Source organism: Lycium barbarum, chromosome 9, assembly GCF_019175385.1.
Source record: "Lycium barbarum isolate Lr01 chromosome 9, ASM1917538v2, whole genome shotgun sequence".
In the NCBI taxonomy this organism is placed as follows: Eukaryota; Viridiplantae; Streptophyta; class Magnoliopsida; order Solanales; family Solanaceae; genus Lycium; species Lycium barbarum.
Window position 1 is genome coordinate 26575568 of NC_083345.1, and position 18952 is coordinate 26594519.

Consider the following 18952-nt stretch of genomic DNA (forward strand, 5'->3'; position numbering starts at 1 on the left):
AGTGAGATATTTGCAAAGCCACAGCAGATGCAAACTCTATCTGCACCAATTTTTGAGAGATAGTATCCTAAGAGGCGAATTTAAGGCCGTGTCTATGAGTTTAACTTTACTAGTTAGTTTTCTGTTCGGGCTACGTATAAAAATAATATAATATGTATACATATAATTGTAAGATCATCCTTTTTTCTAAACTCGGTAGATACTGAATTCCCTTATGATTACAACCATCAACAAGCTAAAATTTGAATCTGTGACCATAAAAGATTAATCACTAGCCACTACTAATCTACTACTCCCTCCGTCCTATTTTATATGTCGCTCTTTTTTTTTTATTTGGTCAAAAAAAGAATAACAACTTTTTATATTTAAAGACAGTATGATTTACAACCACACATATATCTGAGGATTGTTTTAGACCATAAATTTTAAAAATCTTCCTATATTTATTAAATTTCGTGTCAAATCAACCACCTTCACGTAAAATGGGATGGAGGGATTACGATTCATTTGGATATTGTTGCTATAACCGACTATTCAGCTTTCACACGGGTTTAGAAACTGTATCCTGTTGTTGAAAGGATGTGACATATTCACTTTTCAGTAATGAGTTGAGTTATATCAATATCTAGTCTCACCGTACAACTCAGCCATTAGATATTACTAGATGATGTGTGTCCGTGCCTATGGGCAATTTTTACGACTGAAAAGCAAATAAAGAAAACATGATTAAACTAAACACTAACATAATATGCTTCATACAATTTTACATTCATTTGTGAAACAAAGTTTGTATAGGAGCTTGTTAGAAAGGCAAAAACAAAGATTGTAGTGGCTCAATTATATGTATGAGATATGTTGCAATAGCTTGGATTTTGAATATTGGCAGCTGATTTCTAGAATCTGAAAAAAGAAATGAAATCAAGTGAAACACCAGCATACCATATCAACTAAAAACCTAAATTCTTTGCTCACAAATAGTTAATATGAAATTAAGCATTAAACAAATATGATACACTTAAAATCCTTTATAATAGCAGATAGCTTCATCACAAGCAACGAGGAAAGGCCTCTTATGAGAAGGCTATGTGTAGCCTCTGCTTCATACATGAGAGAATCTTGACAGCAAGTTGTTGACACAAAAAAGTTCCATTATGTGAGGTACGTTCTAGTTCAAATTGTTGCTTTAAGCAGTACCTCCTAAGAGAGTAGTAAGTTCTTCAAAGGTTCAAAACTATGGAAGTACACTTAGTTGAGAAATAATTCTTCACAAGAAGTAACAATATAACATCTCGTTTCCATAGGACTAAATTTAGCAAACAGAAGTTCCTTAATCACTACATGAAGAAACCATTGTTATCAAAATAATAGTAGTGATAATAATAGTGAAATTCAACCCTTTCATATCTTTCTTCGTGGGGTCAAACATTTTGCTAACAAAACTAAGCAATTCCCCTGTAGTGAAGCTGCGAATCTAAGAGTTCTATGTAAAATGCTTGGATTTACCACTCAAATTCTATAAAAGGGGCAACGATTACACTTTTATCTGCTTGAGAGCATTGATAATGCAAGTGCCTAAGTTGCTCGGACTCTCCAAAAATGCTGCCGCACCCATGTCGGATCCTTCAAAAAAACACTACTTTTAGAGGATCTGACACGCACGCGTCGATATTTTTTAAGAGTCCGAGCAACATAAGTAAGTGCACAACATTACTATAAAGTAAGATGCGACGTGGTAAAGTTAGGAGCTAATTTTTCTTAAGAAACACAGAATGAAATTGCAACCAACGAATAAACTTTTCTCTGTTTGTTTTAACGTGGTAATCTCATTTCCATTGCAGCAGGTGGCGAGAGCCACGGACTGCTCTAGTTCATTTTTGAGCATTTCCCACGTGATGAACAGGTGGTAACTTCCTCCTACTTAATGAAGCTGACAATATGAGTTTAACACTGTAGAATGTCAGGATTTACCATTCAAGATCTATAATAGGGACAACTGTTATGATTCTCTGATCTTATAAAAATGATCAACTGAAGGTGAAATAAAAAAAAGTCGCTTGAATGACATCAGAGGTCTCTGAAATTAGTTGACAAAAGGCTAACATACCTAGAATCTTACAAAGGACGTGATTTAAAATAACTACAAAAAATCATTGCACCAAAAAATGACTTAATTCAGAAGAGATATAAGGTAGTAACTTTAAATCTATGTAACATTTGTCGTTAGCGACATTTGGGAACCCTGTGACCAACCACCATAAACCATTGAGACACAAGAACAAGATCACAAGAAACAAAAAGAAACCCATAAATAAACTTCATCAGCCTAGTAATGGTAATACCAGGGAAGAAAATTAAAGAAAAACATACAATAATATAAAGAGACCTAGATGGAGAAGAAGAGAAATTTCACCTTTTTGGAGAGAGGCAAACAACAAAGCGTGAAGCTTCTAAACCTTAAAATAGCTCTGTTCAGGTTGGACTGGTACGAGTCTCTTCCGAATTGTGGCTAGTTAATACCTCTTTATAAATATAAATCACTTATAAATCAAGGATTAACACATAAAACAAAGGAGTAAAAAACAAATAAAGTCAAGGAGACCCAAATGGAGATAACAGAAGAAATATCTAACCTTTTGTGAGAGAGGGCAGATGCATCGAGAAACTGAGAAAGCGTAAAGAAAGATGACGCAAAATAGGAATGAAACACTAAAAAGAAATAGTTGTAATGGTTCAACTCAGCAGAGAAGCATCCACAAAGACTTTGAATATAAATGTAAATGCAAGAATGAACTGGCTTGAAGTTTTCGCTGCAACCTAATAGAAGGATCAAGGGCAATGGCAATAAAAAAATGACTAAAAATTGGTTCATTTGTGCACTAATTAGTACTTCATATAGTTGAGAAAGGAGAAATTAACTTAAGGGAGTGTCAATTATACAGAGACTCTCACCGTATTATACTGCTGTTACATATACTGGCGGTACATTTACAGATGATCAGGTAGCTCTTTATTATCTTTAGTACTTCAGGAAACTCGCTAAGGCAATCTATCCATTAATCCCATTGTTGTTTATCTTTACTTATATAAGCTGCAGGTTTCTTGTACATTTTACTGACAAGAAATCATATTAAATTGCCACTAAAAATCTATATACTGATTAATCTCCAATATCATGATGAATTAATCAGTTTACTCAACACATTTTCAGTATATAGGCAGCAATTTTACCAATAGATTGATGCCTTAAAAAGAGCATAGTTCATATTACTCGGTAGTGGATCAAGAATCAAGTACCAATATGAGAGTCATGTAAGAACATCATACCACAACCATCCTATAGGCTCTGGAATGTGAAAACATAACTTCCAAGTAAGAAACAAGCCTTTTATTTTCGTCCCTAACACAGAGAGAAACTTGTGAACCTGAAAAGTTAGAGAAAAGAAGCATATATTAGCTTATTAAATTTTTGTCGATCTGTAAATAGTAGAAGTTCTCTAATGTCCAAGGTTAGTGAAAAGTTTAGTATACTTGAACAATAAAACCATCTATTTAAAAGATTGTGATGCTTATTGTTGTCCAGAAGCTTTGAAAAATAAAAAAATAAAAAGAGAACTATCAGTAGCATCAATTTGCTGTTACCAAAATATTAAAAAAAAAAAAAAAACTGCATCTATCTTTTTTTTTTTTGATGACATGGGAACCCGCAGCCGCTACCCTTCGGGTGCGCACAGGGTAAACCCAACTTCTGTGCAATAGCTCGCAAACCACACAGAAGAGGTAACCCGCACTAGGCAAGCCCGATGCGACGAGCTCAACCCAGAAGGCAAATCCCCTATTGTCGTAAAACTGCATCTATCTTTCTAGTATAAATATAACATTTTCACTTGTCCAACAGTCAGAAATTATTTTTACAGTAAATGAAAATCCCTTGCTTTTGTTGTTACAATATGTCATCTTGCAGTCAGGTCTGACTTGCTTTATTTTCTACAAAAATTTTGAAAAGTGTCACACCCCGACCTTACTAGGGTGTGATGGGCACCCGACCCTTACTTAGGGCCGAGCGAACCCTCAGACTACTGCTGCACATAAAGTCACATCAAACGTTTTAAGTTAAATAAAATAAAATACATAGTAAAATTTTTTTTTTTTGAAATATTCTTTCTCAAGGTTTCAAAGCCGAACCAATCTATAATCACACAGAATTCAGAACATAACACAGACCGACATATCGGCTGACGAAGCCGCATACAGACTGACAACCAATACCCACGACACTGTCTGCAAAGTCTCTAACATAAGTCCAGAAGTCATAACATACAAACTCTGACTCGGCAGCACTCCAGGAGCAAATGGAGCTTGCCAACTCCGCTGGATCATCTTCTGTAATAACTTCAGCTCGTCTGGGAGTACCTGCGCGGCATGAAACGCAGCCCCCGAAGAACAGGGGGTCAGTACGAAAAATGTACCGAGTATGTAAAGCGAAAATGTAACAAATATAACCATAATCCGAACCAGAAGTACAGAAATATAGTGGACAGAATCGAACCCGAATCCGAAATAGAAATACAGAGTCTAGCTGGCAGAATCATCGTACGGATCAGGGGCACAGAATGTGACTGACATAATCATAATCAGAGCCAGAGGTACAGAAATGTAACAGACGAAATCATGGTCCGGATCAGACATACAGAAGTGACGCAGACAAAATCATTTTCCGAATCCGATTTCCAGAAGTGTAACAGACAGAATCGTAACCCAATCCGACAGACAGAAGTGTAACGGACAGAATCATAATCCAATCGGACAGACAGAAGTGTAACGGACAGAATCATAATCCAATCGGACAGACAGAAGTGTAACGGACAGAATCATAATCCCATCGGACAGACAGAAGTGTAACGGACAGAATCATAATCCAAGCGGACAGACAGAAGTGTAACGGACAGAATCATAAACCAATCGGACAGACAGAAGTGTAACGGACAGAATCATAAACCAATCGGACAGACAAAAGTGTAACGGACAGAATCATAATCCAATCGGACAGACAGAATCATGCATGCAGAGTCATACAGAGTCATATGCTTATACAGATGCAGATAGCATATACATACATACATATATCAGATCCCGGCCCTCTCATGAGGGACGCGGTAACAGAACCCGACCCTCTTAGTACGGGACGCGGTGGACAGACAGATCAGATCATATGCCATCCTGGCCGCCATCCCCATACATCGCATAATCAGATTACATACAGATGTAAACAGATCCCGGCCCGCACACCGAGGGACGCGGTGAACAATGCAGTGGAATGTGCACGATAACAGAACCTGGCCCGGGCGCAGTGAAGGAAGCATTGAGGCGTCCACGAACAGATTAATGAGAAACCACATACACACAGATCATCATACAGACTCAATGGAACTGAAGTAGGCCAAACGACGGGTCAAATCAAAGTATTCGGACAATATTCATAACATACGCATATATGTCGCTTCGGACGGCACGACAGATTTTACCAGAATAAGATCTCCAGAAACGTTCCAGATGTCAAAATCATTTTATAAGACTTATAAAAATAGTCATAACACTTGTCATATAATGAACAGAATAATAGCCCAGATGTTGCCTGTGAAGATCGGACAGAAACAAGGCAATTAAAGTCATACAAAAAGTATCGGAGCTTTGTGGGCCCACCTCGGACCAACTCGAGGTGGCGTACATAAATTACAGGTAATAGACCTTATGAGGTCGTCCTTGATCGTTTTTAGGCATTCCGACTCCATTTAGGAAGTTGCATACATATAGTTTACTTTATAAGCAAATCATAAGAAAACTAGTTCAATTGCATTGAATGAATAGTGCCCAAAATCAAACTCGATTTTCTACGAACAGAATAATCCCCGAGGCTCAAATTCAAGCCTAGTACACCTAGGACATGCCAAGAGAAGGAAAAGGACAGCTTTACATACCTTGGTTGCGCCTTACGCTCGCTCAAATTCGATTCCCGTTTCGTCCAAAATCTGCAAATGGTCACTTTTACCAATTGTCATATTCAAGCCTTAAGAATCCGATCTTAAGCACATACTTGCCTACCGAAATTTCGACAGCATTTCCTTTATAAATTCAACATTCCCGAAAGTCTAATTTAGCCAAAACAATCAACTACCCAACAACAACATCAACAACAACAACAATCACAATATAACACAATATAATGAAACTAGCCTTCTTTCCGACATAACGCAATATCTTTCATTCCGACCTCACACTTCCAAACCAATCTCAATATTTTCATATTCACCATTAATCCTGATCATTACAACGCAATTTGGAAGCATTTCATATCCTTTCTACAAAATATTCACAAGGTATACCAAATATACAAACTTTCTACTAAAGTCATAATTCATCCAAGGTCTCCAATCTTTAACAAACATTTCCATAACATGTTTCTATCTTCCAACTTCATCAACAATCATTATCATTTACACCTTAACGACTTCCATTTCCATATTTACATAAATTATAATAAAGTTGCATACCTTCCTACAACAACTTAACAACAAATTTTCCATAACAACAAGAACCATTATTCTTCCATTCACTTCACAACAACACAATTATCATACTAAAGGAATTTAATTCATCTTCCACTATCAACACAATACCACACGGCCACACACCTATATTTTCAATTTCAACCAAATTCATTCCACTTTCATTTCCAATATAAATTTCACCATAACCATAACTAGGATACAACATAAAATTCAACTCATATTACTTATACATCAAGGCATCCACGGCTACACATACATACATATAAATACCATGCAATCTTCCATATTCTTATGAATTTTAACTCTTTCTACCTCCTACAACATAAACCAGACCTTCATAACACATAAAAAGGGATTAAATCTTACCCTTTCTCTTCAACTCCTTCACTTGCCCAAAGTGCGAAAACGATGAAACGGATGAACCATCTTCCGAAATAATTATACCACGTTGTAGAGGGTACTTGAATTGGTAGGAATACTACAAGAAAACAATTTTTGGAACAAGATTTAAGTTACCCAAATTTCCATGGTCTTGGCCGAAATGGCCTTGCTTTTGTTCTTGCATCCTTGGCTTGTATTTCCTTTCTTGAAATGTCTTGAAGCTTCTATGACTTAATCACCCTTTTATGTAATTAACACATGGAAAATTTCCATGGGCTTGGGCCTACTATGGCCGGCCAAGCTCCCTCCATTTGGGCCTTTTTCTATATTTTTTTTTTAGCCCAATTAATGTAGTCCGTATTTTGAAATTCCCGAAACTAATTTCCAAAATTCCAATTTTGTCCTTGGCCTTCTTCCGTATTTCCACACCAATATTTTTCATGAACAACACACACATGTGTGAATTCAATTCAACATATGGCTTTATTCCTTACAAATCAAGATCATTTCGAATTTTCCCGAACATGCGAAAGTGCGGGATATAACAAAAAGTGTAACCAATATTCACTTTAAGGAACACTATTGATTTAATGTATTAGAATATTGATTTCAGTCTGACATTCTTAGTTCTATTTAATGATATCATGGAGAAGTACTTTGATTTTCTTACTTCTAGGAGGGTTCCAAGTTTTATGAATCAAGAGCAGAGCAAATATAGAGCATGCATTAGCATCTGTAAAGAGGTTTATGGGATCCACTATCAACCAAAATAAACATTAAATGAATTTACTTGGTTACCAATTAAAGAGTACAAACATCACCATTTTATCTGTACAATTAATAGAAGTTTTGGATTAAATACCTTGCCACCCAGCAAGCAAAGATTTACATGCTAATACTATAAACCTAGATAGAAAAAAATTGACCTTATTGTGTAAAGAGAAGATCTAGAAGACTTCTCTACTACGTTATTCGTTAAGTAGTTACTCTTGAAAGAAGGCAATTGCATTTACTGGCTGCAATCATCAAAGATGATTCATTATACCCAATGTGTAGAAAATTAATCTTATAGAAATCTCAAACTGCTTACTATGTTTTATTGCTTAAGCAATTATTCATGAAAGAAGCCGATTACACCTACAGGCTGCAATAATCAAAGATGATTCACTGAAGAGGTACAAACACCCACCCTCAAACATTTAATCTGCAGAAAATTGACCTAGCAAAGCTTGGTCTTATAGAATATTCAATAGTTTCATTAATCATTATTCATCAGCAGCCTAAGAGTGGTAACCTAAGCATCACTGACTAACTAAGAATCCAAGAAAGATTAAAGAAAACTTAGAATAAGAAGAGTCAAACTGTACTCATAAAACAAAACGAAACACTTCACTTTGTTTTGAGATCAAAAAGAGAGGAGGAGGAGGAGGAGGGGAGGGGAGGGGGAGGGGGAGGGGGAGGAGGGGGGAGGAGGAGGAGGAGGAGGAGGAGAAGCAGAAGGAGAAGCAGAAGGAGAAGGAGAAGAAGGAGGAGAAGGAGGAGGAGAAGAAGGAGAAGAAGAGGAAGAAGAAGAAGAGGAAGAAGAAGAGGAGGAAGACGAAGAGGAGGAAGAGGAAGAAGAAGAAGAAGAAGAGGAAGAAGAAGAAGAAGAAGAAGAAGATCCATCACCACAGAACAAAGGAAGAAGAAGAAGAAGAAGAAGAAGGAGAAGAAGGAGAAGAAGGAGAAGCAGAAGGAGAAGGAGAAGGAGAAGAAGGAGGAGCAGAAGAAGAAGAAGAAGAAGAAGAAGAAGAAGAAGAGGAAGAAGAGGAAGAAGAAGAAGAGGAATAAGACGAAGAGGAAGAGGAAGAGGAGGAAGAGGAAGAAGAAGAAGAAGAAGAAGAAGAGGAAGAGGAAGAAGAGGAAGAAGAAGAAGAAGAAGAAGATCCATCGCCACAGAACAAAGGAAGCAATTAATGGACGAAGAAGCATACCTTTTTCTTCAGATCTGCAGAAAATTGAACAGTGGAATAGTAAAGGAGCGAGGCATATAAATAAAAGAGAAGCAAAAGGGAAATTTTAACAATACCACGTTGTAACTTAAAAGGCTCACAGGTGGACCACTATCAGCAGGTCTTTAATCCTATCATGAGAAAAATATTTCATACCGCTTTTGATTATTAATAGGATTATCCAAAAAAGAAGGAATACCACCAGATGACTAAACACTAACGTAAATACATTCATACTAATTCATTTGTGGAACATAGTTGTACAATTACATTTTTGAGCTTGCTTCCATGTTGGTGGTCCCACTAATACAAATGTTAAAGCTACAATTGGATAGAACTCGAGTCTTAACAATTGTAGTTGACATCACATACTTCTTCATGGTATCCACTAAAAGAAAAGAAAACCAAACATTTGAATCACAACATAGAACATAGCATTACTTGCTACTTCATTGTACCTTGTCATGCCAGATTTGATCTGTATTTTTCGAGTTCGTTGAGTAATGCCTTGAAGCTTTAGAGAGCCACCCAATATTTGACAAAAATATTTACCATTGAGGTCTGCATATACAGAGCATAAGAGTCATAAATTCAGTTAGTTTAGAACAATTAAAACACCTCCGTATTAAAGGCGTGTTTTGGAGCAGCAGAATTCTAAGGATAACTTTGATAAACAAAAACTCTTCTTAAAAAACCTAATTAGGGTTATGAGCCTTAAACCTCTTTCAATATGCCTTGTCGTTCTCACTGTAACATTTTGCCTCATTTTTCTTAGAAATATAGCAATGCACAACAACCTTCTAAACCTAATATGTGGCACTTTGTAGTAGTCTGCATAAAGGTATCGTTGAAGTTCCATATCAATTATTCACATATTCTTTACAACATGCCTCATTTTTCTTAGAAATATATAGCAATGCATAACAACCTTCTAAACTTAATATGTGGCACTTCGTAGTAGTCTGTATAAAGGTATGGCACTTCGTAGTAGTCTGCATAAAGGTATCATTGAAGTTCTATACCGTCTTCTCACTATGTGTGATCATAGCATACCTTGATGATACGTTAACAAGTCAAGCACATGAGAAAACTAATTAAAGGTACCAACATATGAGAAATGTAATACATAGAGAGACTTCAAGACTGGGATTTCTGCTAGTTACCTTGCAAAATAGGTAATTTGTGTTGCAAGACACATTAGACAATTCGTTTAACTCATCATCCCCAGAAAAAGGGCAAGTATAATCTTCAGATTATAAACATAGAAAAGCTCACATGATACGAAATGAAAGATATGAACTGGCACTGCTTCAGCAAAAAATCCCATCTGCACCAATCCACAAGAATATAATATTTTAGGCACTGAAAAATAATATTGTAACAATCTTAAATGCAATAAAATTTTCTTCCATGCAGACTATGGTAACTACTTCTTCCAAAATCCTACCCATGAAAGGTTGAAGTACAACACACTGCTACTTCAGTGGCTTTTCTAATCCATTTATCGCCTGCATCAACATCATTGCTAGAGTTTCAAAGAAGTCTTTACCACTTAAATCCAGAAGTCCATCAGACCTTTGATCCCTATCTCAATTAGGAGGAGGAGCCTATGCTAAAGAGTCAATTGTAATTGGTAGTTGGTCTTTATAAATTGCCAAAATCAAGGTAAAATGAAGTACATAGGAGTAAGTGTAACAAAACTTGAACCAGACAAAATATTCTACCCCAAAAAAAAAGTCAGCATTATGAGACTCCAGATATAGTCTGGCGTTCACATCACCATTAAATTGTTTATTTATTTAAAATTGATGAATATAATAGGGAGGATTACCAGTATCTCTTGCGATCATCTTGACAAAATATTAAGAAACTGGAAACTCTTAACTCTCTGTAACTTTGAGTATTTCTAAGAGAAAACCATTCCATACTCTTCCCATCATAAAGTAAATTGTTGTTTGGTAATGACACATAAGCACTGAAGCCAACTCTCGATATACTGCACAATAAAGTAGTAATAAATTTGTTCCGGACCCCAAAATCAATCAAGAAAACAAAATATAGGCAAAATAATTGACAGGCAACCTCTAACCTAGAAATTGGTATTTATGCTCTTTTGAAATACCTGAAAGATAATTTGACAAACATGTTTCCTCAAATGCTTACAAAATACATAAATCATACAAAGTTCTGATGCAAGAGAACAACTTATATGGGCAAAGGTCAATCTACTGTTTGATAATAAACGATTAAGGTGCTAAAATAATTACACAATTTTGCACGCACAAGATCTAACTTCTATAACTATACTTGGTTTTAGTCTATTGTGTTATCCAATATATTATGGCTGGTCATCTGCTTTTTGAGGTTCATATCTCCTTATAGTTCCTAAAGTATAAAAAAGATCTATATAGATAGTAACTAAGCTTATCAATACTATCAAGTGCTCGAAGGACTAAACAGAAAATTCATACCTGCAAAGTCCAATGAAAAAGGAAAATCAACCTTTAAAAAATGAGTTATACAAACAAGCAATCCAGAAATATTAAAAAATCAACATAATAACTGTAGTTTAGAGCAATTCCGATCCATTCACAAAAACATGAAAGAAATTGTCTTCTCGACTTTATTCCAAATTAAGCATAAAATTCAAACTTCTCACATGCCATTAAATTATACAGCTATTGTAGAGTTTAGTTAGAAAAAGGTCTATGATGAACTAATAATGGAAAAAGAAATACTACAACCTTAACCTCAAGTCACATGAAATACACAAAACATCTACAAAATGAGTTCAAAACAAATACCTAAACAAATTGAAGCACACATGTTAGGTTTCAGCCAACAGAAAAAGTTATACTACTCATTACATATCCCTAACGTTAATCGAAAGTACCATAATATATATAACTCTTTAAATGTATCCTGAAATAGTAAGTTGGTTGTTCATTGTTAGGAGTGGCACATGGGCTATAAACTTCAACCACATTAGCTAATAAGAAAATATAAACTACTACTAAGCACAACTCTTTGCACATAAAAAAAAGTATATGCGAATGAAAATAGCAGCTTGCCTTGGAATTATGCTTTTGGGTTTAGAGGAAGAACACGGCTGAACCGAACGGCTAGCAGTAGAATTTTCAGAGTGAAGACATATTCTCACAGTATATTTCTCTCGACCTCATTCTAGAGGTGCTGCCTTTTTTCCAGGAGTCAATTCTCTGTATGTGATACGTTAGGCTAAGATTTTTCACACTATTTTGGTACCACGATATGTATGTTTCCCTGCCTTCTCAATTTGGGTTGTGTCTGTCTTTCTTTTATCATTAGACATCTATTTTTCATTAAGTTTCTTTATTGAAGTCTAAATTTGGGTAATCTTAATGTTTAATTTGTTCATAAATACACACATCTATCAATATAACATAAAATATAAAGCACACCCATTCAGCATTAAAACTAAGCATATACCATTAGAAGAAAAGGTGCATAAATTACCTCTTAGAGTCGAAGTAGTGTCCCTTTTTTCCCATCTCGAGCAACTTTCACTTTCAAGAACCTGCGAAATCAAATTTTGCAATCATTACGTTCTAACTAAATGAATCACAAATATTCCATAATGTCATGTATTGAGAAATTAAAATCCACTAAATATGTAACAGTGAAAAGGATATGAACAGGAAGACCTTCAATTTAAAGGGCAATCTAATTGCGAAACCACCATGTACGGAGGAAGACTAAATAATTAGAGAAGGATTATAATCATAATGGAAACCCATTTTGAGACCATATCCCCAGTATTTGTCCACTCCCCTACATCGAAGTGAAGAAATTGGAAAATCACAAGAGACAAAAACTTAAAAGAAAAAGGCCTGAGCAGAGAAAACAGAAAAACAATGGGAACAAAAGCTGAGCAGAAATGGTTCTCACCAGATTACAGAGAGAAAAGAGGAAGAACAAGAAAGATAAATGAAAACAAGTAGTAGAATGGAAAGTGTTTGCCAAAGCCATAAAGGAAAGCCCATAGTATATATATGCTGAAAGATCACTCGTTACAACAATACATCAGAAAATAAACTTGAAGAATGTCGAGTGCTGACTTTCTTGATTAATATTAATGGAGAATCAGGAAGTACATATATTATATTGATATTAACAATTGAAAAGCAAAAAAATTATACACCTTCCTACTCATAAACCTTGGAAGCCAAGTACAAAATTTCTTGATTGCTTCTTCTATTTTACTTGAGTTATTAGTAGCAGAAAAGCATACCTAAAATCGTAACAAACAGAGAGCTCAAGAGCAGATGTTTCCAGCGTCTGTTTTTACTTTGGGTTTTGGAATGCCAAAGAGGGAAGATGGATGCTTCAAGAGTTTTTTTTTTCGGTCATTCCAGAATGTTGTAGTGTGCTATAGCATACCTAAAGTACCCCTGGAGGACCAAAGGCACATTTACTGAATTACCCTTGGTCATCCAAGGGACTCATGCTTATTAGATAGTTAAATATTGCAACGATTATCTACGATTGTTGAGCTGCTGTTGTTGATGGTATAAGTGGAACTGCTTGGAGCCCATGCCAGACGTAGAGTTTGGCAGAGGATGAGTTCGTATCTATTAGTACTTTCCAATAAGGAAAAAAAAAAGGGGCAACCCGTTGCACAAATAAGCATGTGTGTCAATAAGGTCCAAGGAAGAGCCGCATTCCAAGGGATGTGAAAATTGGTCCAAATTTATATATGGACATTGCGAACTGATCTATATATTTGTCATACATTAATAATTGGAGTCAAATCTAACTCTTACTGTTATAAAAGTGGGCTAGGTCTATCCTTATTGACTAATGTTTTGAGTTGATCACCAACAATTGATTCTCTCCACTCTCAAAAATATCACTTGAAGACAATTATTGCTACTCCATCATCATTTCTTATTTTCGCAATACACTTATCAAAATAACACACAAAATTGATATAGAAACCAACCATTTAGGAAATATTTCTCGTTACAACTTCATCTTTACCACTTTCACAAGTCACCATTTTACCTCTGCGACATGATCACGGGACCTCAACCATAATGTTGCTACAAATGATTTAGGAGCTGAATTCTATGTACCTAGGTTTGTCTTAATAGTAGGAGGTTGATGTGGAGCTCTTACATCACTATTGGTGATTTGAGAAGGATTGGTTATAGAGTGTGTTGATGAGTTCCGATAGAGGTGGAATTCAACTTGATAGTGCTATCATCATTGTTTGATATTACATTTGGGTTGATTTGAGGGTGGTTTGTTTGGGACTGAAGGATAGAGACTCTGGCCATTGGAGGTCATGAGTGTTGAAAAGACGATAGTGTTGCTACCAGAACAATGATCCTACTCTTCAAAATTCAGGAGAAAATCTGGACCATTTAACAAAGTTTAAGGGCAAATTTAATCATATTCCTTGAAAAAAAAAAAAAAGGTCCACATGTTAGAAACTTTTGTCGTTAATATACTAAGGGCATGCAAATATTAACCCATTTTGATACGGCAAGGATCTATGATGTGATCCCAATTATTAACGGAATGCAAATCTAAACCATTTCTCATAATTCAAGCATAATAGTACCACAAGAAAGAAGTGAGTGCCGAGTACAATGATATTTCCCACTCGTTGACTTAAAAATCAGATTCTTCTCAATTAAGTTGGAAAGACTGTTGGAAATATAATTGTGATCCATACAAATTAAGCTGAAAAAATGACCATCATTAGCTTACTTTAATGATTGGGAAAGTGTGGAAGCTTAATATTCTATCAAATAGTGCGACAGATTATGATTCACCATATGGCAGTGCTCATTCTCGGACCGCCTAAATATACCGCAAACGAGAATTCAATTTAGCAGCTTGCTTCTTAATCTCTATAGCACATAAAGAATATTTTTGAAAAATAGTAAGAGAAGTTCACAATTGGATACAAGTCGTTCATACGTAGTACTAAAATGTTATAACAACACTCCCATCGCCCCTTTTTTGGGCTTTTATACTGATTGGAGCAACATTTTGACATTATGATGTTGGGTGGCAGTATATGTTTGACACCATGGGCATGGGAACGTGCACATAGCTAGGTATAATCATAATATTATGATTCTCTTTTCTGAATTCTTGCACGTTCACTACAAAGAGGTAAGGGCAAGTGTTTTAAGATCATCCTTCTGTAGTTTTGACTAGCCACATGCATTGATATGCTTCCCCTCACAAAAAAAAAAAAAAAAAAAAAAAAGGTATTAAATGAAAAAAATATCAGCCTTAGTTTTAGGTAATTCAGGTTATCTTTTGTGGGTTCACAATTTCACTTGGGGCATCTAACTATACTTTCTGAGGCGAATCTAGCCTTTAGAGTCATTGAGTTTAAAAAGAGTTAAGGCAGTTACACACATAATTACTCAATTTTTATTTTATCGCACTAAAATTACTGAATTATTTTTTGTGATAAAAAATCACTCTATATTGTCTAAAGTATCATAGAAAGTTAAAAAACTATTTCTTTTTAAAAAATACTCTCGCTTATATATCAGAAAAAATCGCTAAATAAGTTGGTGCAATTTCTCAAATTTGAAATCCAACTCCAAGTTGAATTTGAAAATTTTACCAGATACAGATTTTGAAATAAAGTGAAAAATTATTCTGGGAAAAAGTGAATAATTCTCAAAGTCAAACAACTTAGCAGTCTGGTTTAGGCAGAGGTACTATTTCTCAACTAGATGAGTGTTGCTCATGCAGCACATAGGCCTAACATAGCGAGTCATTAAATATATCGATTCTACATGATAAAACACTACGAACCATATAATTTCATATATAATAAAATGATACAACAACATGTCTAAAGAATAAAGGAATATCAGTGTACCCCTCCTTTGTGTAAAAGATTAAAGTTAGCAACCAAGTCATTGTTGTCTAAGTATTTGGTCATCAAAGGTGAATGAGAAATATAATTCCGGAGTTCAGCTTTAAGAAAGTGGAAACTTCCTTTAACCTGCATAATAGATAATACTAAATGCATCAATCTCCACACCAACACTCAAGACAAACTCCCAAAATTTGGATTCGTTGCTAGCCTTACTCTCTGTCCATGTTGATATCCCTACTCTAGCTTGACACTGTAAAAGAAAAATACTATTTATCAACTCCGTGGATCAGAAACATATATAGAAATGGTCTCAAATGGCAACACAATTCCCTTTTGTTCAAACTGTGAATGACTAGCAAAAGAGACATTATTTGCATCTTAAATGCATGAGATATACCATGTGACTTCGTCCCAATTTCAGTTAGCTAGTTTAGCCCTCTATCCTTTTCATCTTGTTTTTTTTTTAAAAAAAAAAAAAAACTCAAATAACTAATTTAAATACACCTCACCAGAACAAATTGACAAACCGAACAAAGCACTTCTATCCTTAACAATAACATGCCTCAACATGCTTTAAAATGAGTTCCATAACAGAGTATATATATATATATATATATATATATATATATATATATATATATAACGTTGAAAATTGCAATGAGTGTTAGTATAGAGGAGTGGTAAATGCAAATGTGCCCAATGCATTTGCACCTAAATTCATACAAACTGAAATAGATCACCAAAGAACCAATAGGACCAAACAATAATGGCAAAAGATGACTTCAAGAAGTGAGAGCTTTACAAATGTCAAGCTTAATAACCAAAAGAAGTTGGATAGAGACTGTCATACATAACACGTAAAAATTGAAAATAGTTGGCTCAAGCCACAAAGAATTGTCTGTAGGATACACAATCGTACCATAACATGAGCAAATAAAATATTGTTAGGAGAGAAATCAAAGCACGAAACAACAAAAAACACTTATTCTTGAAGGAGATGAGTGTTCTAGGGCTAAATGATTCATTTCATATGCACATTACAATACTTGAAAATGTATGCTACCCTAACGAAAAAGAGTACCCTACCACATGTTCACCGATTGCTGTAACAAAACAGCTGTTAAGAATACTGTCTCATCCTTGGCAATGTTGCCAACCTTCTCATAGTAGGTAATGAAGGACAGGGGGCTTGAATACTCGATACCCCCCAACATTGCATAGGTGCTCATTCTACAGCATATATATGTATTTTTTTTTCTTTTGTTATAAAAAGTTAGAAAAGGAGAAGAAAATGCATAATATTGAGCTCAAGGGCAATAAAATTACCTAAAAAGTTACAAATGCCGCAGCAAAGCATCTCTGATCAAGAACTCTTAAGTCCTCGGTAATAGTCTTGCATATATGCTTTCATAATCCTCCGCCTCTTACGGTTTCTTCGCCAAGTTCTCAACCAGCTGCTCAGTTAATCCTGAATTTGAAAGGAAGGAAAAAAAATTCCAAAGTAGAGGTAAAATAAAGAAAGAAAAGAGCTAAGGGGGGAAGAGCGACTGAGAGTGAGAGGTTGCTTTCAAGAGGGTTAAATTAGAATATCATTGTGACGACCCGTTTGGTCATTTATCACTTTTGGACTCTTTTTCGCTAAAATACCCTTTACGTATTTTTAAAAGGTATTTTGATTTGCAGGAATTGGTGGTACAGTGATTTAATTGGCGGGTACTTTTTGAACTATATTTATTTAATGTGTATAAATAGTTTGCTCATATAAGGTATGATTTGGAGAATTAATTAAGTGGCTAGTGAACCTAATTTACACTATTATGTGTTAGTTAGGTGACTAAGTAATTTGGATAATTTATAAGAGAGGTGGGCTAGGCCCATTTATTCTCAAACCACATACTAGAATAGTAGATGTATTAGGGTGAAAGAATTATTAGCTTGCATATTAACCCATTGCACGAAAAAAAAAAAAAAAAAAAAAGGCTGCTCACGTTAGAAGAAATAGGCAGAGTACGGTTTCCATCAAATTCTAGCTTCAGGTACCTTTCTATCAAAAACTCTGTGTGTGTTAGTCAATGTCTGATGCCTCTTTATATTTTATATTGGTTAGGCCTCGTATTCTTTTTTTTTTCCTTTTGGTTTTGAAATTCTAGTATGTTCATCATGTTAAAATTTCAATTTTGATTTATTGAGTCTATATGATTGAATATTAGGTGTATTGGGATATATGAATACCTTCAAATTCATTGTATTTGAATTGTGGAAAGTTACATTTTTGTCCGAAATTAAGATTTTGGGATAATTGAAGGTTTTGAGCCCTAGTCTTAAGAGATGAGAATTAATGATTTGAGAGTCCATTTATGGATAAAATTGACTAATTTGTTTTTCGATAAATGACCCTTAGGTTATGGGTGATATGATTTTCCAATAAAATTCCAATTTTGCCCTTGTGGGCCCGTGATCACTCTTTAAGGTCGCTTTGGGTTTCGAATATAAGTATAGCAATATGAGTGTCCTTAGATTGGTATTCTAACGTAAATCACATATTTGATAGACTTTGATCGTTCAGAGGCTCTTCGCAAAGGGAAGGCATTGGTTTGATCGTTCGTGGCACTCGCTCGGCCTTCGAGGTAGGTTACGGTCTACTTTAGTTACACTCTGATTAGAGAATCGTATATAGTTGTAGAAAGTGATGGGGTTAGCATGATACGCATTCGGGTATGAAACGGAGGTGAATTCCAATTAGGTTGGTTCCGTCAGCTATTATGTGGGCTTGTCGCCATATGTGTTATTTTATGTGATAGTCATCTATTGGTATGTCTGTCATATACTAGCTCACTCATCACATGGAAATGGAAGTGTTATATTGATAATTGAACTGGGAACAATAACATGATTTGTACTTGTTGATTGTGTATTAGTGATATTGTTGAGACTGATATCATGCATGGCATGCTTTTCATATTATTCTTATGTTGTCTTGATGGTGAGGTGAGTGATTGAGAGACTCCAAGGTCTTTGCCGGAGATTGAGAGTGATAGAGAGACTCCGAGGTCTGTGCCGGAGATTGAGAGTGATTGATAGCCTTCGAGGTTTCTGCCGGAGAGCACGAGTGGTATATGGAC

At 35.3% G+C, this 18952-nt stretch overlaps 1 protein-coding gene across 50 annotated transcripts; it reads right to left on the reverse strand.

Annotated features, from left to right (window-relative positions):
- Positions 1-712: 712 nt before the first annotated feature.
- Positions 713-13552, reverse strand: LOC132610676 (uncharacterized). Of its 50 annotated transcripts, none has more exons than XR_009571248.1 (9): positions 13209-13468; positions 12434-12494; positions 10102-10265; positions 9397-9499; positions 4222-4410; positions 3325-3422; positions 2631-2662; positions 2411-2519; positions 713-900 (listed from the first exon to the last, which is right to left on the reverse strand). XR_009571248.1 is itself a non-coding variant. In XM_060325021.1 (6 exons), the coding sequence occupies exons 4-6, from the start codon at positions 10263-10265 to the stop codon at positions 8337-8339; spliced, it is 753 nt and encodes a 250-aa protein (XP_060181004.1). In that variant the 5' UTR covers positions 10386-10446; positions 12434-12494; positions 13119-13552; the 3' UTR covers positions 8098-8336. The 50 variants fall into 50 exon arrangements, 10 of the variants coding, with proteins under 10 accessions (XP_060181004.1, XP_060181003.1, XP_060181001.1 ...); XR_009571250.1 differs by having other exon boundaries at positions 4319-4410; positions 13209-13462; XR_009571240.1 differs by adding exons at positions 9867-9991; positions 10770-10934 and having other exon boundaries at positions 2411-3422; positions 10214-10265; positions 13209-13437.
- Between the last annotated feature and the right edge of the window lie 5400 nt (positions 13553-18952).